At 39.2% G+C, this 22,777-nt stretch overlaps 1 protein-coding gene across 15 annotated transcripts in view; it reads right to left on the bottom strand.

Annotated features, from left to right (window-relative positions):
* BBX (BBX high mobility group box domain containing) overlaps nt 1-22,777 on the bottom strand; it is a 141,535-nt gene that overhangs the window by 53,041 nt on the left and 65,717 nt on the right. For 11 of the 15 annotated variants that reach the window (XM_031613214.2, XM_031613216.2, XM_031613218.2 and 8 more), the window contains 4 exons: nt 14,796-14,966; nt 13,022-13,264; nt 7,829-8,027; nt 2,389-2,456 (listed from right to left, as the gene is read on the bottom strand). In XM_031613214.2, the coding sequence (XP_031469074.2) occupies nt 2,389-2,456; nt 7,829-8,027; nt 13,022-13,264; nt 14,796-14,957 (672 nt within the window). In that variant the 5' untranslated portion in view covers nt 14,958-14,966. Of the gene's footprint in view, nt 1-2,388; nt 2,457-7,828; nt 8,028-13,021; nt 13,265-14,795; nt 14,967-19,803; nt 22,472-22,777 lie in introns of those variants that run through there. The other 4 variants (XM_031613226.2, XM_090151940.1, XM_090151937.1 and 1 more) reach the window with 2 other exon arrangements.

Raw genomic sequence — 22,777 nt, 5'->3', positions numbered from 1 at the left:
CCTCCACTGCACTGAAGACATCTGTTTCTAATTTACAGGCTGGGCAATGGCACTCTGTGAAGACCTGGTGCAGAGCAGCACCACACACTGCACAACTGTCTTTCAGTAGCAAGGAGGAAGCCATAAAGATGCTGCCACCATAAGCCCACAGTCCCCAGTGGTTACCAAAGCCTGCTCTAAAATGAGTGAAAACAGATCGTCTTCCTCACTGACTGATGCAAGGCTTTAATGTGGTCCTGATATGCAGCAGCAAGGGGAAACTGCTATGAGTCAGGTCTCGGACAGTGCTAAACATTCAGCATTTTCTGGGAAGTAACCATAGAGGCCACTAGGTGCTGCTGTAAGGCAAGCAACGGACGTCATGGGCAGGGAAGGGAGGCGAGCGTTAAGGCAAGGAGCACTCCTCGCAGAGTTTCAGGTTTTCTGCAAATAAAACAGCTGCAATAAAGTAACAGGATGAGGCTTTCTCTCCTGTAATGAGAGTAATAAGAACAAGCCTGTTAAGCATTTTTATTCCAGTGTTAAGCAAAATGTGCTTGTATATGCATCACAGTTTTGCTTAACTGGTAAAAGGCCCAAATGCCAGGCGAAAATTACTTGTGCCCGTCCTGTATTTGCTGTTGCTAAGGTTTTTAACTTTCCTTACCTATCATTTAATAATAGCTCTAAGCCTCTGTTGGAAATCCATCACATTACAATGAATTCTGTCATTAGATGAAAAACCTTCTTGTCTCTTGAAAAAAAATGATGGACATAGGAACATAACCAGCATATAAAGATGATAACTAAATCATCAAAGCACTTTTGTAAGCATCACTACTGTGCCTCTTTCACCTTTTTTTGTTAGTGTATGCTCATTTTGTTACCTGGTATCTGGAGTGCTGACAACTCTAACTTTAAACAACTGATTTGAAAAGCCCCTTTACATCCATTTAACACATGCTTCAGAAAAAAATATATATATCAGTGGGTGTTGAATCAATTTACTTGGAATTAGAAGAGTTATTACCTAAGTATTCTTTTCCTCATCTTTTCTGAAGTCCTGAACAAACTTACACTTTTTTTTTAAAACGGACACGCACATTTTAATAGAAATGAAGACAACATGATTTCATTTAGAATGTTCTTTTAAAAAATGACTTTTTTTTTCCTTTTTCAATGCAAGTGTCGGAGTTTTAGATATTGCATATGCTTATTGTCTTATATAAAAACAGCATCTATATTTTCCACACAGTTAAGCAACAGCTGAACCTTTTTACTGGGGGATACTTCAACAGTTACCTTAGGACAAAGAATTCTCTCTCCCTCATGTCAACAAAATCCAGCTGAAGTCTCCCCATTCAAGAGGGAAGAATCTTACCACTTCTACAATGAATTCTTGAGCTTTTCTTTTTTAGCTAGTCATGCCGCCTCCCAGCTTATTCTGCCAACCTCCTAAATACTGTTTAAGTGTGAAACTATTCAAGCATAAACATGGAAATACAGTTGTAGGCTGTCAAGGTGTGCAGAGGTGAACATCTCATGAATCCTCTTTTCTCTATCCCACAGATGACAAGCCAGAAGTGCTGTTCAGTTAACCAAGTCTAAGCATTTTGGGGAATTTTACTGCATTTGGGATAACACAAGCCTACAAAGTATTTGCTCCATATCTAGCCATCACAGACAGACTGAATCAAAAGGAAATAAACGAAAATAACTACCTATTTTACACAATATATCAGGTACTTTATGAACAGTTTTCAAAACCGTCCCATAAAGAAAGTCATGAATAACAATCAGTGTAAAGAAAGACCAGAGCTCTCTGCCCTCCTGGAGATATGCAGGAAACACTTATTTACTGCAGTCTTCTATAAAAATAAAATGTTTGCAATGGCAAATAAACTGCTAACTTCCCTTTAGACACAAAGAGTCAATAGGAATAGACTGCAATACTTTGATTACTTGTTAGCACTTGCATGGTTTCAGAATGCATATATAATGACTATATGGAAATGACTAAATATTTATTCTGCTATTTGTGCCAAGCTGTGTTCTTGTATTATGCAAGAACATAAGCACATGAGTTCCTTGACCAAAAGAGCTTGCAAATCATTTGTCTGTTTACAGTCACTTTCTCTCTCATCTTTTCCATCTGTGATAAGATTCTCTCATTGGGCAGTCTTGCCTGGTTGGATCATGTATTCATCAGTCCATGGAGTGAGTACCAAACTGGTATCAAACCTAGGACTGATTGGAGAACAAGACCTACATCAGTGGACTCACATTTCAGTTCCACCTGAGGTTACCCATGAAGTATCTTAAGTTCTGCCTCCCACTTGATGAATATTTCCCTTTAGAGCTGTTTTTAAACTGAGGACTTCTGGTAAGGTAAAGAAGAGAGATTCTTACCTCTTGTGCAGTCAGGGCATGTTCCCCAGCTAAAAGCAGCATACTCAGGCCTCCCATTTGTGTAGGATCTGTTAAAGAATAAAACCAAGTCTTACACGTTTATTCATTTGCTTGTTTAAAGAACCATTTGCAGCGCTAAACCCCCAGAAGACTACTTGTCACAGACACTCTAAGCAAGCTGCCATAAAAGGCAGTTCAAGAGAATCACAAATAACCATTTCTGTACCCTCTGGGAAAGGCTTTCAAAGCTGTTTGAAGGATTTAATTGGATTTGTGTGCTTAACACCCCATTGCGTGGATTTACAAATTTTACCGCCAAAGGTTTTATGCACTACAGAGATGAATATCTTTAAAACAGCAAGTGTAATGATCTCATACACAAATACACACAAAGAAACTCTAATATCACACTTGTTTATAACTCAATGGATGCCCCTACCAAGGGAATGGCTCCCTACCTTAGATAGTGAAGAAGCAAAGGGATAGAACTGAATGACATGATAAAGCTCTGAAGCAAAATTCCAATTTTCTTTTTACTTTAATTTAGAACTGCGTTTAGTGGTGAAAAGTGTCAGCCTGACGACTTCGAAGCATGAAGCACTCTCAATCCTCTGTGCCAGTACAGCACTGGCACTGGCCAGGCAGGCTGCCTGCCTACTTGTTGCCCAACCAATACAACATTTAACTGAGGAAAATAGAATGAAGATAAATGTTATTTCTCCAAGTATTTGGTTCTGACAGTTTCTAGCCTCCAGCCTCCCTGTACCTCACAAGTTCTGAAAAAAAACAGGAACAAAAAGTGAAAACACTGGTACAACACTACTCATGGAGTAGCTTTTCCACTCCAAACAGTGTTTGCTCTTCATCATTATGAAGACTAATTGTCTGATTTTGGGAAAGTGCCTTGGAAGCAATTCAGGGTCACAATTTAACAAAGAGCCATACAGAGGGAAGGACAAAGTCCACGGTCCAAATGGCTCATACAGCAGCTACAGTGTGAGAGAAAGAAAAATCATTATCCTTGCTGTATTTCTGCAAACATCGGTACCAAATGATACTCAGGTCTCCCTGAAGCATGTAATCACGTCTTCCAATTTCCTTTAACTAGCCTATACAAAAACCTCACTCTACAACAATAAATTGTATATGCCCAGGACCATTCTCTGGAACGAAGGCCAACTGGCACAGCTCCCCTCTTCTGTGTGTTTGAAAATTGTTAGCCTCTAACAGAATGTTTGCATCCAAAACATCCATGGGGAAGATGATTCCTGTGGCCCATTCCAACTTGTTAACCATGCCTATGTGTTTTTTGGAAAGTCAACTGACATGGGCCAAAACTGTGTCACAAACCTCCTACTGGTTTATCACTGCAGATGGTCAAGTTCCAGTTCAGAAGTACACTTGCTGGTACTGTTAATTCAATATTATAGGCGTTGCCAAAGCTTTTCCCTAAGACAGCATCTCACATTGACAATCACAGGATAAGATTCGTTAATGATGCTCTCTTAAAACAGCAGTAAACCAGTGCAGAGAAAAGCCACATGAATAAACCAAGTTCATCTACAATCTCAAGAATAGAAGAGTGGTCATTATCTTAAGAATACAGTCTGAATAGTATCTAGCTTTAACAATTGGAAATAATTTTTTCTTTTTCTGTAATGAACAAGTAGAAGTAATGTGTGTTTGTTTTTTAGCATCTTACTTTACAATAATCTTTAAAAAGCACAAATGATATTAAGACTCTGCAAAGAGATAAGGCACTATAAGATGGATAGAACTAGTACTAAGTAGCTGAACAAATGGAGACAAAAAATAGGAAGAGTCGGCAAATACTCAACCACAATTGATCCTTCAATATAGAACCATTTACCATGAATTTACTTGATCAAGTAAAGTTCTGTGCTTCAAACAAGAGGGAATCAGAACAATTCAAAACTGAACACACATCTTGAAAGACAATGACTCGACAGACAGGTAGTTTGGAAAGAAAGCCTGAAAGAAATCTCCAGATTTCCATACGATCTTACTGATCTCCATATTTCACATTTAGGGGCTGGCTGGTTGCTTTCTACTTTGTTTATTCCCATTGAAAAGACAGTGTAGAAGTCAAATCTTAAGCATTTAGAGCTATCTTCCAGTTTTCAGCTTAAATCCATTCAGAGGAAAGCAAAGATACACTTCTTTTTTTCTGTTGCTCACACCTTCAAGCTGAGATCACTGTTTTCTTTAAATGATGTTTTCCCCTGTTGTATTTACAGGAGTGACCCCTGTTCATCCTCTACTAGCTTTACTAGCCTAAAGAAATCAAGATCGTTTGATGACATCAAACGTTCATCTTCCACAGTCCCTGTGATTCCTGCAGCTCTCCCCTTCAGTTACTCCAGATGGAGTCAGACCTTCTTGTGCATGTATGATCGGCAGAGCAACCATGTCAGATGAGCTCTAACCTGTGGTCTGTTCAACAGCATTAGTTTTTCTCTACTGTTCCTGAAAATGCTTTGCCTGACACACTGCAGTACAGCATTGCCTTATGCCCACATCACACTGACCATCCATAGCCACTCACTTGAGTTTCTTCCTAGTTGCCTTAGGTCTTCCTCCTCAGTTTTTACCAACTGAAGAACTAGTGTACAGCTCTAAAATTCTTCCCCTACTTCTTAAATATCTTCTTTGCTGAGTATGTGGTCTCAGATTTCTACTATTCGAATAAGTAGTCTAACAACAGGACAAGGATAGATCTTTTTTTCCCCCACTTCCTTCAAGTAAGCAAATACTTAAAGTGTTTATTTAAAACTAAAAATTATGAGGAAAAAAAAAATGACAGCTTAGCATAAAGTGAACATTTAATTTTGTGCTCAAGCAACTTGAATATTTATGCTGCAGCTGGAGCAAAGGGCTAGTGTTTAACTGTCTGATCTTGATAAAGACAAAAATCCTTCCACTAAGGTTTTAAATTACAAAATAACTTCACATAAAGGAAGACAAAAATGTATACACACAAACAGTGCCATGTGCTTATAGTGCCTTCTCAGCACAATGTTTCTCTTATGGCACTAAGAAACTACTAGCATGAAAGAGGAAGAATTCTAAGTGCTACTTTAAAGTACTTTACAGTTAAATCAACAGTTACGAGAAAATAGCATACACATCTGACTTGCAGAATAGGAAGTGATTTGTGGCTTCCTCAACAGCTTTCAGCAGTGATTAAGCTTACACCATCTCACTGTATGGAAATTATATGTTTTCTTTGTATTAGTCTGGTTAGAAACTTAGAAGGCTGGCTTGTTCAACATCACAATTTTTCAATCTGAGAAAAAGAAAGAACTGAGAAAGAGCTAAGTGCAAAGATCATCAAGTAAGAGTTTCAATTAACTTTCACCTGAGTTCAGAATTAAGCTTCTTTCTAAAGAATAAAATTTGCATCTCTATCATGACATGGGCTATTCTAGGGAGTGTCTTCTTCTGAGACAGAAATGTAAAAGCATTGGAAATTCTCCACTTTCCGCCAGGAAAGATGTTGCCCACTTTAGCTCTGTAGTTGTGAGACTAGGTGCTGTAATGGACACCTTCACTTGAGAACAACAGCTGTCTTTGCCTTACACCCTCAAACAGAACACAAGAGAGGCATGCCATGACAAAAGCATGCTCCAATGCAACTCACAGGCTGGACAAGCAAGGACACCACTAGTGATGCTACAGATCAGAAGTCCAGTGATGCTGTTACATCGCAGGTAAGAGGAGAGACGGCCAGCAGGGGGACATATTTCATTTAATTTTGGAAAACATAACAAGCAAAAATAAATCAAAAAAGGATTTACAGTTACAAACAAGTAAAGCAGGTTTCCTGGAATGACTGTGGATTATCATATAATCCTTGTCCTAATGAAAGTATCTGCCTTGAAGACACAAAACAGTCAAGTCAGCAGCATTTCAGAAACAAAGGTATTTCTATGGTCATTCAGCTACATTTTAGTTAATCAGCCAGTACACAGCCTGGATTTTAAAAGAGGATGTCCTAGACTCAGCAGTCAGATTTGAACTAAGCTATCAAATGAACTTGAGGAAAGAACACAAAACATAGTTACTATGACACTCATAATCCATCTGGCGTGACAGACCTGTTGTGATTTAGATGCTGCTACATCTCTGTCAGAAACAGTCATTAATTCATGGACTACTGCTATTCTCATGAAATAGCCAGACTTCATTGGCATGGGGACTGGAGCAAGACCCCTGTGAATCACTATACTCGCTTACTCAGTTTGAAGTGAAGGAATTAAAAAAAAAAAAAAAAAAAAAATCACATTAAAACAAAATAGGGCCTTCTTCAGAACTGAATGTCTCCATAGATTAAATGGATTACTTTCTAATTAATTCTTAAGTTCTCTGTCAGATGTTGATTAAAGATCTCTCCTATCAGGTGAGGGACTGCAGCTGGACAGACCAAGAGCTACTGCTTGTTCTTCCAGTTAAGACGTTAAGACAATGAACCTGTAATGAGAATAAATCATGCTCCTCTGCTAGCCAAAGCAGAATGGGATGAGGAGGCTTGCAGGTTTCAGAACTGATCTCTCACATGTAACTATGTGCCATGAAAAAGTATTCTGAATTACATTTCACAGATTTGTTGTAGCCAGGAGGAATTTCATTACAGGAAATTTCATACCACTAAACTGGCAAAAAAAGTATAAAAGCCTTTTTATCGCTTTTTTTCCCTACTTGTTCCACAAAATCATTTTCCCTTTTCTAGCACATGATGTCACTAAGCAGAAAAATCCTGTCACACAATCATCATAAACTAGGTAGGATACAGAAAAGTCTGTAGTGGATCGACATTTATAAAATGAGAAACTTTAAAGAGGAAAGGTGTGTGTGTGAGGGAATAATTTTTCACTCAGTTCTTAAGCTGCCAATAGTTAAGAACATTAATATATCTATATTTAAAGGTCACGACTGCAACAGTTTCTGCTAGTTGTGGATATAAGTAAAAGATTATCTGTTCTTCACCAGTACAAGCTCTCCAACTGTACTGACTTTTGGTTATACTTTTTTATTTTTTAAGTAAAATGAAATCATACTTTTCTTGTTTTAAATACAGACAACTTAGTTCCTCAGGAACAAGCCATCCACAAGAAGTAGAAAATCTCTAGTTTTAACAGCAGACAATCCTGAACTAAAGAATTAATCACATCTGGACTCCAAATGACTACACCTTAAAAGATGTCATATATATCTGGACTTGACTCTAAAAACAAACAAACAAACATAAGCTATAGAAAACGGTACAAAGTTGTTGTGCAGAAGTTTAAATACAGTCTTAGCAACCTAATTTGGGGACATGAAACATATTTGTAGCTCTTGCAGTTCAATCTCAATGTCAAGTCCTCAAACAAAATAAGGATGTTCACCTATGAGAAACCTCCCAAGACAGAAGTCTCACCTGCCATCCCAAAGTTAAGCTGAGGCATTTCTTCACTTTTTGTCACTTTCCTCGGGCTTGGTATATCTTTTGCAGAGTCTGAAGGGAAGGCCCACAGCTTCTTCCTGCTTGTAACAGTGGATGTCTGGGTTTTCACAGGTTTGTTTGTTGTGGGGCACCACTTGTACCCTGGATTTGCCTTCATAAATGCATCCTTGTACTAGAAAAGTAAAGAAAAGAAAAAATTACTGATCGTGACATTATCTACAGGGCAGCAGAGTGCGCTGCCTGTAAGAGGATTCAATAAATAATCCTCAAATGCCTTCATTTTTTAACCATGTGCTTAAGAGTCCAACCACCAACATAGTCTAACAAGAAGATAAGCAAAGCCATATTTTTAAAAAAAGTCACTTTTCCCTTTCCTTTCCTGAGGGTTTATTATGCACATCAGGCCTAAGTTCTGATCCTGCAAACAGCTCCCTGGGGTTTGTATGCTCACTGTCTGAGAGGGAGAGAGAGAGAGAGAGAGATCATCTTTGAGAGAGAAGATAGCTTTCTGAATTTTTTTTCAGGTACAAACTGTTTATTTTGTAGTTTGATTGAAATGAAAACATTCACTTGGCAATAAATGCAGTGTAATGTCCCTTCACACTTGTTCTCTAATGGGTTGATATTTTAAAATATTCAAAGTAAATTCTGTTCCAAGCCAAGCACGTTCATTTGAAAATAAACTGCTACCAGTATTTTCTCTTTTTCAGTAGCTTCTGATAAGTCACCCCAGCCCTCTCTCCAAAACAATCCTGTGTGACTGCAATAAAATGAAGTAGGACCATTTAAAATTTCCTTTGGCCTTGACCACGTATCTTAGTAGTTTGCTGTCTTCTGGGTATGAGGCAGCAAAACAACCTAAGCAAGACTACACACAGGGAAGTAAGACCTGAATCCTACAGGGTTTGGCTGGGGGAGGTAATATTGAGTAGGATGGGGATCTATTCTATTCTCAAACACTTCCGTGTTTGAGAGAGAACACATTTCCCAACTATCTTGCTGCCCAGGAAAGAAAATTTTTTTAAAAAATTAAATATTAACAGCAGTAAGGTGAGCACACTTCAGTATTTCAAATTTGCTGACCTGCAAGGTAGAAAACAGACGAATCAGAGGAACATGCCAAACATTCCAGCTGCAAATGTTTGCCTAACAAGTGATAGTGACTTGGAGCACTTGCTGCTGTGGGAGGCATGCTGCCAAGCATGAACCAGGGCTCACTGCAGGGAGAAGGGGCTGAATTCTTCCAAGCCATTATTAGGTAGGTCTGGTCTTGATGGCTACGAGCAACCAAGTGAGTTCCTTGGCTATATGCCAGGGCAGCTGCAAAGAGCTGCTTCTGTGATGACACATGCTCCCACCTACCCAGTAGTCTGCGATCCCAATTCTACCACAGAAAAGCACCTATGTTTCACACACATACATGCACAGGAACTCACACTGAGGGGAAAAAACTCCCTCTGGTATTAAAACAGAAAGAGACTCAAAACCCTGTCCTCTAGCAGAGTCACTGCCATACTTTCCCAGCTCAACACACAGCGCTGTGCCTTGTGGCAGCCTCCCTGCCACACGTGCATCTGTCTTACTTTCACTTCCATCTTACACTGTCAGCTGGCACTCTCTAACTCCAGACTGTAGCAAGGATAAAAATGATCCAATTTACAAGCAGCACGGCACTGTGTGAACCCACTGTGTCAAGTCCTGTATTTATAGAAATGGCTATAAATAATAAAAATCTGCAGGGGCTGCTGACCCACATATACCCTGTATTTTCTGAACAGGGAAGATATACTAAATCTGCAGATGAAGGTCCGAGGCACCTCTCACCTCACCCCTTTTCCCTTTTCCTCACTTTGGTTTGGGAGTTCATTTCACCAGTGAATGCAGACCACAAAAATAGCCTCACCAGGGAAGGGAAGGGGAGGGGATAAGGAAAGAGGTGGAAAGGAAATGCACAAAGAAAGCTTTGCCTTCCATTGTTAAAGCTCCAGCCCACTCATGAATCATGTTTCCAGCCTGCTGAGTTAAAAGCACAGAACCTCTAGCGATGAAGTACGTAAGCTCTTTGTATCAGCATTGCTGCTCTAAATAATTGAATTATTCTACTGATTAATTCGACAGGCTGCCCATCAAATGAGGACCATAATTCACACCATTTTTAAGACGAAGCAGCAATAAGCTTTTAATCAGTTTCCAACAAGGGCAATACAAGTGGCATAGTGTATTAATGGATTTTTGCCTCTGCAAAGCCAAAAAGTTAATGTTAACAGCATTCTTCAAACCCCATTCAGCAGTCACTTCAGGGAGGACAACTCAGTGGCTACTTTCAGAATTTCAACACTTGTGATAAAAGGAAAATAAATAAATGTAAAAGTTAAACAAGAACCAAGAAGCAGTTTTATAAAAGGCTTACAGGGGCCTGGTCCAAACCTCTGGCAGACTTTCAGTATTGATTGTCGTGACTATTAGACCAAGACCTAAAAAGAAGTGATAGATTCTGCTTGGCAGGTCATGAGAAGATAACTTAAATGAGCTACACAGGAACAAGAAACAGCCTAAGGCAGTAGGAGAGCTTACTCTTTTCCTCCATTCAACCAACTGTGCAGTAAACCAATTTAACACAGTGGCCTAAGGAAGTCTCTAAAGTCACTTTAAGAAAAAAAAAAATAGAAAAAGAAAAAGAAATTTCCTTATTCTGGAAAGTAAAGACATCACATTTGTTCCCAGGCAAAGAGGCACACCAGTGCCTTCAGGACTGCCCTGTAGGGTCATGTCCTGAAATCTCAGGTAGAATAATAATAATTTTTTTAAAAAGGATATGTTTGTGAGCTTGGTATGATGCACCATTCTTCTTTGTGAAAGCTTGGAGAAGGATGCATTATGTGGTGGGACAGATGCCACTTCAGAGCCGAGGTCAGAAAGGCTGTTGCACTTAAATGTAACTTCCCTGAGTTGCTATCATCACCAAATAAAAAGTTTGCTTCTTCAGAAGCTCACAGGGCGGATTCAAGCAACGCCTCTGGGCAGCAGTTACCATATTCTAAATGTTAAATATATGTTTAAATTGCACCAACTTTCTATGAAAAGATAAATAAGTAAAAATCATGCTAGAGATCGACGAACATCTAGAGATAAACAAACAAACAAAAAATCCCCCAAAATACTACACTGTTCTTCATTCCTGAAGGCTGTTGGGTTAGCTAGTGAGCTCATTGGTGAGCTTATCAGGCTGCAGCAGGGAAAACCAGGCATTTGTCTTCTCCTGTGCCAAGGCAGCTATACTTTGATTTGCATACTGCTGAGATAGTATCAGTTGCTGGTACTACACGAGTGATAAACAAAGTTGCTTACTAGTTGCTAGACCTGATTTAACTGGCTTTACAAACTCTGGCTTCAAGTAATAAAACCATTTTCAAGTTTATAATCCATCAGAAATTGTAACCATTGCAATTCATATATATATATACACACACGTATATACATATATAAGCTCACAGAGGTTTAAAATACAGTGAATGAGCTTATTTTACTTAAATGTGTCTTGTCAGTATATGTATGTCCTTAAAAAGAAAATTACAACAGTACTTTGAAGTCATTCCAAAGGCACTCAACTTGTTGACTTTTAAATATGCTCTCGTTAGGAAAAAACAAAATATCAATACATGGCTCTTTCTAGAATTGATAGCATCTTTCAAACAGTCTCAGCAGTAAACTTAACTATAAGAATGAGCGTCAAACAAGCGATCCACACACAGGTTTGTTTGCAAAGATACTTTCAGTGGCACAATATAGCTTCTAATTATTGTTGTAACACAACTATTTAAGGAATAGACATTATACATTGTCTCTGTTCTACACATTCTTGGTACTAGTGGTAATGATCTGAACTACTAAAGATTTATTGTTTCTCTTTGACGTTGAACATGCAATTTGTTCAGAGCCAGAGGAAATAAATAAATTACTATAGAAACAATGATTTTTTCAACAGTATGATTAATAGCTTCAGATGTGTCACTTCATACAGAAGTTCTGCAATTATTTTCCTTCTTAATGAATGAGTTTCCTTCAGCAAGACAAAAGGCTAAATAAATAGTCACATCAGGTTTGTCTCTCCCAAAAAAACCCTACTTTCTTCATTTTCATTTTTCCTCTCTCTGTATCTGTACCAAGTCTCCTAATTGCCCTTTTTCCACACATTTCAAGAAGCATCACTAATCTGTAAGTGGGAATGCAGAACACATCAGGAATGGTTGGGCAAAGCTGAGACTCAAGTTTTTAAACACCATGTCATACCCTGTTTTATGCTTTAAAAAGGACTCTTCTGCAGAACACTTGGCTGTTCCTGCGGGCCTTTCCATGTTCACACAAACTACTGAATGTCCAGATCTTACATAAATGTGTTAACAGTAGTAGTCAAGTTCAGGTGACATGGAAGACACAGGCTATGCTTTCCCCAACTGTTTCACAGCTATTTGTACTTCCTGAGGTATCCTAACAATACTCAGCAAATGAGAGAAGTTCTTCCTACTCACTGGCCCTCTGTTGTTTCTTCTAAGACTGAATTCAGTGGTTACACAAAATCTACGTCACACATATCAATTACTACTGCAATCTCTTTCAGAGCAATATTATTAGCAAAAGTAACTTGCACACTCTACTATCAATATATAGGGAGAATACTTGAACTAGGAAGTACTCAGCAGTTAAACTAATTTTAAAAGAAAAAGTGACTGAATTTGTTCACTACACTTTTGGCTTGGTCAAGCTATTATATTGACAGCAAGTGCGCAGCATGATGTAAGTATCATTACAGTCAATTGACAAGAACTCTATAATTTAGTGTTTTCAAAAGCCACAATCTATCATGTTAATGTCAGCACTACTGGGATTATCAGGTTTTATCTACCACAAAAGGCACATGCTTTGTTAAATGATTACTAGAGCCATACTAGTTTGCATACACAGACTTATTTACTTCCTTTCTGGTCTGCAAGACCAGGAGAATCAAAGCAAGAACAACTTGGTTCTGGGTACCGTAATCCCTCTGGGTAAGCTAAGGAGTTCAAAAAAGAGAAAGACCCCACCAAAAGTTTTTAATATACTAAGAAACATAAGACAGATAACCACGTAATAAGCTCCCTTTCCATCATTCATTCATGTAGAACCTACCTCCTTGGCCATGTCAGTGTATTTCTGCTTCTCTTTTGGATCTAGAACAGCCCACCAATCTGCCAAGATCTTGGTTGCGCCACGGTTATCGAGGCGAGGGTGTTCTTTCCGCACCAGAGAGCGATGGCGTTTACAGAACAAGAGAAATGCATTCATTGGTCGGCGAGCTCGTTGCTCTGAGGACTCGTCATCTTCAGTTTCATCAGCATCCTGCTCTAAACCATCAGCACCAAGGAGCGGCACCTAATAGAACCAAAGGAAAGGGATGTAAACATGGTTATTCATGCTTTTCAGAGACTGAGTTTATGCTCTGTCTGAACGAGGAAGACGCATATAGACTTGTATGCATGTCTCTAAAGGCTACTCATTCCAGCTAGAAGATCAAGAATTCCATATCAGACTTTGCCCAAAGGCCCAAAGTTCATTCAAGACTTAAGCACTGATTTGCAAATGGAGCAGATTTCTAAGTTGAGGACTATTCTCAAACAACCACCTTAAAGGGGATAAAAGGAGGATAATCCTCCCTACACCCGTTTCCTACATACTAGATACCATCTTTGTCTTTTGTTGCTAAGTGAACTGAGCTGCCTTGTTCTTCAGTGATAACACGTGTTCACAATGACAAAGTGCACAGGAACAAGAGCACACAGGTACCAGTTTCTTCCCCAGATCCTGATGTTCATTTTCCAGCTTGTGGGCTGTACTGCACTACAACCACTGCATTGCAGCCCAGTCATTGCCAGAGGGCAATTCTCAACAGAATCCACTACCAAAATGCACTCACTCAGCTCAGAGACCAGCACACTATTCACGCAACAGCCACACCACATAAAGCTAGTTATAACTTAATTTAGTTATTACTGGACAGAAAGTCACAACCTACCTAACCACAACATTGCTATTTTATACTATATAGTGGAAGGTGACCCATGAGGTCAATAGAGAGCACTGCCCCTTCTAGTTGCTCCTTATCCTTTCAAGGACCGCTCGTCCTTTCCAGTATGCCTCCTCAGCACTGATCTCTCCCTCTTGTCTTAGCAGGGCATCAAGGAGATGCCAATATGAACGTTATCCACACGATGGAAATACCGTGTCTCCAAAACCAACAGCTCCCATACCCGCTTCTCATTATAGAGGTTGACTCTAAGTGTATATCTGTGAGGTGACACAGTGGGGGTCCTTATGAAAGAAGGTTACATCTAATATCATTAAACAACACCGAAGTATCAAGTGTCAGAACAGGGAGATTGTTCCACTTGTGCTCACAATATTCCAGAAGAGACATTGAATTTCTTACACAAAGATAGCATAAATTTTTGTCAGACTTTCCTTCTTTTTCCTTCAATCTTTCAGATTTTAAGAAAAATAAGAGTATTACAGCTTGGTATGTCCTCAAAGTCACTGGAGGCAGGTATTGAGCACTGGCTAACACTATGTCTAAAATAAACAATTAAAAATACATCATAAGAACAACCTTAAGCAACAAAGACCAAGATGTGCAACATGCGATTAAAGTAACTTGATTAAAACTACTAAACTAACTCTACAAAACAGGGGTTTGTCAAAGATTTTCAAATCATGATTGACAATCCACATTTTCTTGTTATTTGCTACTTCTCAGGATAGCATTATGTGCATGGTATCACCTTATTTATCTTTTCAATTGACTGGGTTAGCTTGGAAAGAGAACAGCAAGAAATAAAATAAAAACACTGCTGAGGTGAATCTGACCCATCGTTCACCTTCTACAGTCCAAGTATCCAATGAAGTCTACCTTATCAATATCTTCCTCCTCCTCTTCTTCCTCCTCCTCTTCAGAAAAGTCAAGGAGTTTCTTGGCAAGCAGGGGATGCCACTGAAGACACTTTCTTTTTGGTCGTTTCCCAGTTCCTTCTCCTTCTGTCGAATGATCCTTATTCCTACTACTGCCTTTCATTACTGTGACCTGCCATGCAAAAACAGTCATATGTTCACAACAAACCCTTAAGCACAAATGACCATCATACTTATAGAAACCAACAAATGCCAGAGGCACCAATGCAAGACTCTGGCATTCTGGAGAAGATTCTGGCAGGGCAGTAGGTAGAGGTTTATTTCAACCATCACTACCAACAAGGATGCATCTTTTCTTAATTTTTCCTACCTGATCAACTAGTGACAAACAGTTTACGAAAATGAAACCAGCACACTAGCTAACTCAGCTCTCAGATATACCCTTGCCTAAATGGTAGCACAGAAGTGCTCAAAGTGCTCACACTTCACTGAGTGAAACTCACTACTCTCCTGCTGTTCCCACTGTATTTTTTTCATATTTTGCTATAGAAAAGTCAGAAAATCCCTCTTTTTAACCAGAAAATGTATAACTACCTACTCATCTGTTAATCATACACATATATAGCAATATTGGCGCAGAACCCCATGACACTATGAGCTAGGATTTCCAGAGTGCTACTAATAAAAAGTATCACAAGGAAACCCGACTCCCTTCCTGACAGAAACGAATTTTCACAGACAAATTTGAAGCAAACAACCAGAAGTAGTTACTCTGACACTCATAAAAGTACTTATCTACAAGAGCCTATGCACAGAAAACCATCCACACAACCAAGGGCCTGCAGAAGGCAAACAAATTTCTCACGCTTGTCTTGCACATGTGTCCTTCAAAGTACCTCTTAAAGTACCTCTCGGTAGGAGCACATCCTCACCACAGGCTAACTACCAATGTCAGAGATGGCTCAGAAGATCTGCTACATCCAGGTAAGATCTGCATTGTGCTTACATAGCTCTTACACCTCACTTACATAGATCAAACACCTTGCTGGGACCACTTCACACGGCAGTGTCCAGCAGCAAGAGCCGTCACAGCTGCTGCCACACTCATACGCATTTCTCAACTACTAATTCTCCTTTTGGCTGATGTTTTCCCAGGGTGATTCTTGGTGGTTAATGCACTGGCATTTTGGTGGCATGCTCTTGTTTGCTCCAGAAATGCATATAAGCAGCTGCTTCCCTTGCTGACCTGAACAGCGCAGAAAGCAGAAGGAACTTCAGACACCACTCACTGAAGAAAAAACTGAACCCTGAATCAGACAGATTCAAGCGTTTTTAACTTAGGAATATGTAAAAACAGCATTTTCTTGTACGTACACTAGATTTTACAAGACCCGCCATCCCTCCTTATTTATCAGTGGTATTTGCTGCCCTGTGAATGCTTCCAGGGAGGGGGACTTAGCAGTTTTTTGTTCGGCTCCACACTTTGCTGTTTCTATCATCCTGCTTTTGAACAGAGCGCATTTAACCTTTGATTGCATGGCTATCACTGTTAATTTTCCACAAGTAACAATTGTCTTCTCAGCAAGTATTATATAGCAAACAATCAAGCAACATTTCACCAAAATCTTTATCTGGGACTTGCAAAGAGGGTCCAACACGCACTCTGAAAATGAAATACACAGAAACAACTTCAGCTTCAAAAGAATAATAAAAAAAAGAAAAAAATCGAGCAGCAGTTCAGTATAATGAAATGCAAGTTTGAAGTTTTTCCTATCCAAAAGTACATTTTGCCATGTACACTGCTGCACCGTGATTCCCACCTGTGTCTCTTCCTAAAACACTGAACCACCATCTGCTTTTGCCACTCAGGGTATTTTCTGATGCAGATCAACAGTGTAGTAGTATTACTGTTGAAGATCTTGAGTTTTCAAGTCCCAGATTTATTTTTTTTTGCACGGAATATTTTGACAATGTAATTACATAAGCAAGATGTTCAATGTTCAAGTGAATGCATACATGATTAAATGACAACACAAGTTTTATTGCAATTAATTACTTTCTGAATCGCAAAACACCAAAGCAATTCATTCAGCAGATCCCTTAGATTCTACTTATTTTTCCTTTTTTACCCCTTGAAATATGATCAACGGCATGTTAGTTTCTTCTTTTGTCTGGGTAGTAGGAAATCACAAAAACATCACTTCCTTCTCTCCCTCACAAGGAACCCTGAATGCTGGCAAGTATCCAGCTTTTCACCTGGACTTGGATCCTATAAGAACTGAAGCATGTTAATGCAATTAAATGGTTCCATTGAAAGTCATGAGCAGTCTCTGCAGGGTCTGTGGCAGAAATAGGATAGAATACACAGCACTTCAACTATGAAGTTTGTAATAGCTGGAACTTCTGAATCACATCTCAAAAAAATGTAATTTCTACTATAATATCAGTAAAAATATCATATAAGTTAGACTTAGTAACTTTTCAAAGTTTGCAAGAGTAAACACCATTAAAGCCAGCTAACAAAATTTTACAAGAAATGTTTTGGGTTCAGAATGATTAAGTGAGACATGAGGGAAAAGGAACAGTACAAGAAGACAAGATGGAAACATGAGCAGCTTTGCTTAAAATAAGTCAAATATACTTCATAACATGATCATACAGATCAAATGTTCCAGAGGTAGGGCACCAATGAAAAGATCTTTTAATTTATTTATTTATTTATTTATTTATTTATTTTTTTTTTTTTTTTTTTTTGTGCTTGCTGATTTATTTCCTTTCTGGTCCTGGACACATTGATCAGAGAGTCACAGATTTCTTGGATGTCTTATAAATACACACACACAAAAGGGTTTCGAATGAAAAAAAAAAAAAAAATGAAAATAGATCCCTCAAGAAAAGAGGTGGATGAGAGAGAAGTGAGAAGAATGATTGCTTATCTTTTTCTGTTATTTACCATGCCATCTGTACGTAAGTCTTCTGCTTCTCACCATCAAAATTCTCATTTCATAAAATCAAAAATGACAAGAGGACAACTGTGATATTAAGGCCTCATAGTTTTGGGGGCTATGGAGTCACTGAAATGAACTGTTTAAACAAAGAAGTAGGAGACTAGGCAATTAAGTCACTTTCTCAAGTTTAGTGGGCTGAAGAGACATTAGAATTCTCATACAAAAGGAGATTGCTGCATTGTAAAAAAAAATCACACCTATGTGAATACAAAAGGATTTTTTTTAAATAAGTTTCTTTTAGTTCTAGAATAATTGAGTCAAAATACTTCTCTAATGAAGGACAAAAGCTAGTTGGCACTAATTATTGACCAGTCTGTGAATATATTGTTTATTGTTTCACAGCAGAAAGCCATTAATGAGCTTTATTACTTTCAGAGATGCGATGGCTTAATAGGGGACATGCTGAGACTCAGTGGAGTTCTGTTTGCTGGCAGACATTTGGGATAGGCTGTCACCACATGCAACACAGCAACAAGTCAGCAACAAGTCTTTCTTAATTTTTAATGACACACTTTCATTTTGCTAAGATTTTAAACTATTCTTTATTTTCTTAAACTAAGCTCTGAGTTGCCTCCTTTTTTTTTTTCCCTCCAAAACAAAAATTTAAATCCTTAAACCCAAGCCCAAGAATAACATCAGCTATTCCTATGCTATCAAGATGATTAAATTAAAAAATAATAATAACAGGAATACATGTGTCACTAGTGTTCACTTGCCTTTTTACGTGGACATCATTTAGTTCTGCTTTTGGTTAATATTGTCATTTTTAATTCTTCAAAATTGTCAGTCGGAATGGAAATAAGGGCATCTCAAGTGCTGACTGTACCCAGATCTGCTTCTCAAACAGAAGCCACAAGCAGACAGCAAAAACGCAGGATGGAAAAACAAAACCTCATAATGCTTTTACTTAATACACAGGAAAGTTTACCTGCACTGTGCCAGGAGTATTGGATGTGCTTGTTACCACTTAAAGTAACTGGTTTTTAAAAGGCATTAACATGAACATTAATCTTTCCATGAAGTTTAAGTGTAACATAAGAAAAAAAAGACTTCAAAAGATGGCAAGAGATACATAATCTACTGAAAAGCCATTATATCACAACTGATTTTAAATAACTATATTCACGTTTGGTGGTTTTTTCCCCCCTCTTCTTTCTACTTCTCTTCTCCCCCCCCTCCTCTTCATGTACAGAAGACAATTAGAAAAAAAATACAATAAGGTAGTATTTTGCTCTGTAAGAAGCTCGTCAGGAACATCCTCATTAAAAAAAGGGGGGTAAACCCGCTTTTACAAATATTGCCTCCAAAAGGCAAACATTTAGGAACCAGGTGCTACTGCTACTGTGTATGTATGAGTAAACTGACTAGAAAATTAAAAAACAAAACTGTAGCACAGACATAAACATTTGAGCTTTCCTTATGAAGAACAAACAGCTGACTGCACCCTATTATGGCAAACGGCTATTTCAGACAACACTCTGCTTAAAACTTAGTAATTGAATGTTTTTCCCCAGTCCGAACACCAGGTTACAGCCATTCATTAGGAAAGCACTACCAGCAGTTACCTTACAACTGTCACTGCTGGGAGATACCAATTGCAGAACCTACAAAGTCAACATGTGAACCTAGAAAAGCAACCTTTAGGAAGTAACAAATGGCTTAGGAAATGGTCAAAAACACTTATTTTCTGCTTCGTTTTACCCTAAATATAACCTTTGAAAACAGACAAGAGTTCAAACACCAATTAGACATTTAAAAAGCAAATAGTAAAATGATCACGTGGTGGAGAACAACTTTTCAAATAACCTCACTGAGGCAGTGGACACGGGTCCTGCTGCATTTTGGATATGGCTCTTAACGAAAGCCTCGGGGATCGCATAGCAACCACCCACCCCCGTGTTTGCTCTGGTTAGGCTGCACAGTTCCTTTCCAGCAGAAATACCACCACTTCTACACACGACCAAACACCCCACAGCCACCCACAGAAGTCACAATGAATACCTGCTAAAGGGAAGAGGGCATAACGCTGGCCCTTGGGGCAGTGCCCTCCCAGGAGGGGCAGCCGCAGGCTCAGACAGCTGGTGGGGGGCTTGAGGCACTCTCAGCACTCTGGTAGAGGGACAAAGCTGAGTGCAGGGTGAGATGAAGCCGAGGATGGAGGAGACCACTACCAGCGAAGGCAAGGATGCAGTTGAGGTGCAGCTGTTTACTTTCAAATTTGCCACCGCTCCACAGAATTCCGAGCCCCCCCAACTGCACAGGTGGGGGAGGGGGGAGATGGAAAGCTCACCCTTATGCTTCATGTTTTTAAACATACAATTCCCCACTGCTGACAGGTACACATGATGAAAAAGGAAAAAGGCTGAGCCACTCGAATGATTTCCATGCCACTGTCCTTAGGACACGGCTCACTGAGGTGGCAGAGAGGAGCGCTGCTCCCCCTCCCCGTGCTGCAAAGTGCTCCCGTGCTGAACAGGGGAAGCCATGTTGCACCAGTGGGTTTGGAAGTGTAAATCACTAACATCCTAACTCAAACAGCATCAGTGCCTCCAAACAGAAACCCCCAGAAGTGCAACATTTAAACTTAAATAACCAGCCTAACCGCACCCTCCTTTTTGTGTCAGTGTCTCTTTCCAGACTGTGTGGCTTCATCCCACAGCCACTTGTTGTCTGAAGACTTTGCGTCTCAACCAACACAGGTCATTTATCATTACTGGATTCATTTCAGCCTTCAGCAGCTGCAGAGGCAGAAGTAACAAAACATCCATAGCTGCAGTCCACAGCTAGGCCTACTCCAGGGACACACTAAGGCGGCCTACACACCTATCTTAGGGCAGCTACCCTAACACCTTCATGCCTGGGCTACTAATTTAAAGTAAGTGAGAAGCAATCCCTCAGAGCAGAGGGATTTAGCACCTATTTTCTCCAAAGCAGTATTTCCGCTCCCTTTTTTTTTTTCCCCCCCCTTTCACAACAGGACAGAGAGCCAACAAATCCTGGCAGGTGAGCAAAATAAAAGCCTAAGACATGGCAGAGTCCAACGTGCTTTGTGATGCTTCCTCCCACAGAGGAGGGAATAACAACAACATGAGCTACAAAAGCCCTCTGCTGACGCAGCACCATTTATCAGGAACATGCTTTTGCTCCAGGGACATGGAGAGACTGCAAAATGCAACCACCTCTCAGGAAAGAGCGGAGTGCCTGTCTGTAGAGCAGCATAGACCATAGCAACAGCGTAATCCAAAAAATACTTCTTGGAAAGCAGGGGAGAAAATTCAGAAGACAGAAGCATTGTTCTGAATGAAAGCACGCAGCCAGAATTGAGCTACCATTCAAATACACACTCCCAAAAATCCTTCTGGTGCTCCTGCATGATCGAGACTACTTCCAACTGTTCAAAGAGGAGAGAGACAGCTGTTACCCCTGTCTTTGCCATTATTTTAGTATTATGCTAAAATGAAAACCTTTGTGATTTGTTAACTGAATCATTAGGCTTTTGCAAATCACTAAACAATTAATCTCAGTGTAAAGAGCTTTGCAGCCGGTGAGATCACAGATAAAATGACCACAGGAAATACTTAATGAATTTTGGTACGTGTGCTCTCATCATCAAATTCACGTGAGCGTATCTGCAGTTCAGGAGGAGCTTCCTTGCTAAGGGGCTAAGAAAGCAAAGTCAAATTGAAATTTGTATTAACAAGAGGGATGGCTTAGCATTTTGCTCAGAGCCTTTGAAGACTGGCAAATGGGATTATAAAGAGCCTTTTTTTTTTTTTTTTTTTTTTTTCTTTTTTACTTGCCATTCTGAAAGCTTTATTTTCATCTTTGGGTAGTAGGCACACAAGTTTCTTTAAGGTCCAGTCATGGCAGTAGTACAACCAAATCCTTTTGCACAACATAAAACAGCACAAATGAGATGTTACTGCTGCAGACATCGCAGAGTGAAAAGAGCTGAAAGGGAAAATTGTTTGACTCTCCTTTTCACTTCTTGTTGATTGTGTCCTAACATTTTACACAAAAAGCAGACAACGTGGCTTGTGTCTGTCTCCACTGTAATCCATTCTAAGGTTTACCATGTGCGTAACGCTTTCATAACTAAATTCAATCATAATTGCTACCAGTGTCAGGGGAACCAAATACAGCTGTGTAAGCAAATGGAAGAATTAGTCCCTTAATACATATTTAATAGGCCATAAAACATCCTTGCACAACTGAGCATTACAGTTTATCTACTTCTGCTTTCTTCAACTCAAGGACAAGAGATGAAGATGTCTGTCAAACAACCCCTCAGAACAACTACCACCTGCCCATCGCTCCTGTGGAAGAAGAATCAAGACAAATGACTGCAGAAAGTATTTACTCAGATTTGCTCATTTCCAGAATTATTAGCTAATACATCATAATAATGCAACTTATGCATCTCAGAAACAAAGAGACTACGTGGAGTTTTCAAATAAAACAGGAGTCTGTAATGACCGCTGACACAAGTTTGACTTGATAAATAAATTCCTAGCTACCATTTTATTTTCTGCAGAACCACATTGTCACAATCTCTTCTCTTGCCAAGACATAAAATGAGTAAAGGGAAAAACTATGTGCTCTTGGAGAGGGATCCCTTCCTGAACCTTTACCCCCCACTGAATTCCAGGTTAATATCCTAGCTATTGATCTAAAATAATATTTAAAAAAATGTTAAACCAACAGCACATACAACGTATTTTGAGTAAATATTTCAATTTAGACAGAGTTTGAGAAGGTAAACACAATGTCAGGACAGAACCAAGTTGTTAAGTTGGACACAAATAAAAATCAGTGGAAAACAAATCTGCACATATTTTTCAGTTTTACAAGTACTCCTTCCTAGGCTGCATTTCTGCATCAGGAATGAGCTTTTAAAGCAGAATAGATTCCTTAGTACAGTGGTTTAATTTAAGTCTGTTTTTGGAAACACCAGCTTTTCTCAGAGCTGTGCAGA

The sequence above is a fragment of the Phasianus colchicus genome, chromosome 1 (genome assembly GCF_987193195.1).
Source record: "Phasianus colchicus chromosome 1, bPhaCol1.hap1.1, whole genome shotgun sequence".
Classification (NCBI taxonomy): domain Eukaryota; kingdom Metazoa; phylum Chordata; class Aves; order Galliformes; family Phasianidae; genus Phasianus; species Phasianus colchicus.
Note: the sequence above shows the minus strand (reverse complement) of the source record. Positions and strands in the feature narration are given on the sequence as shown.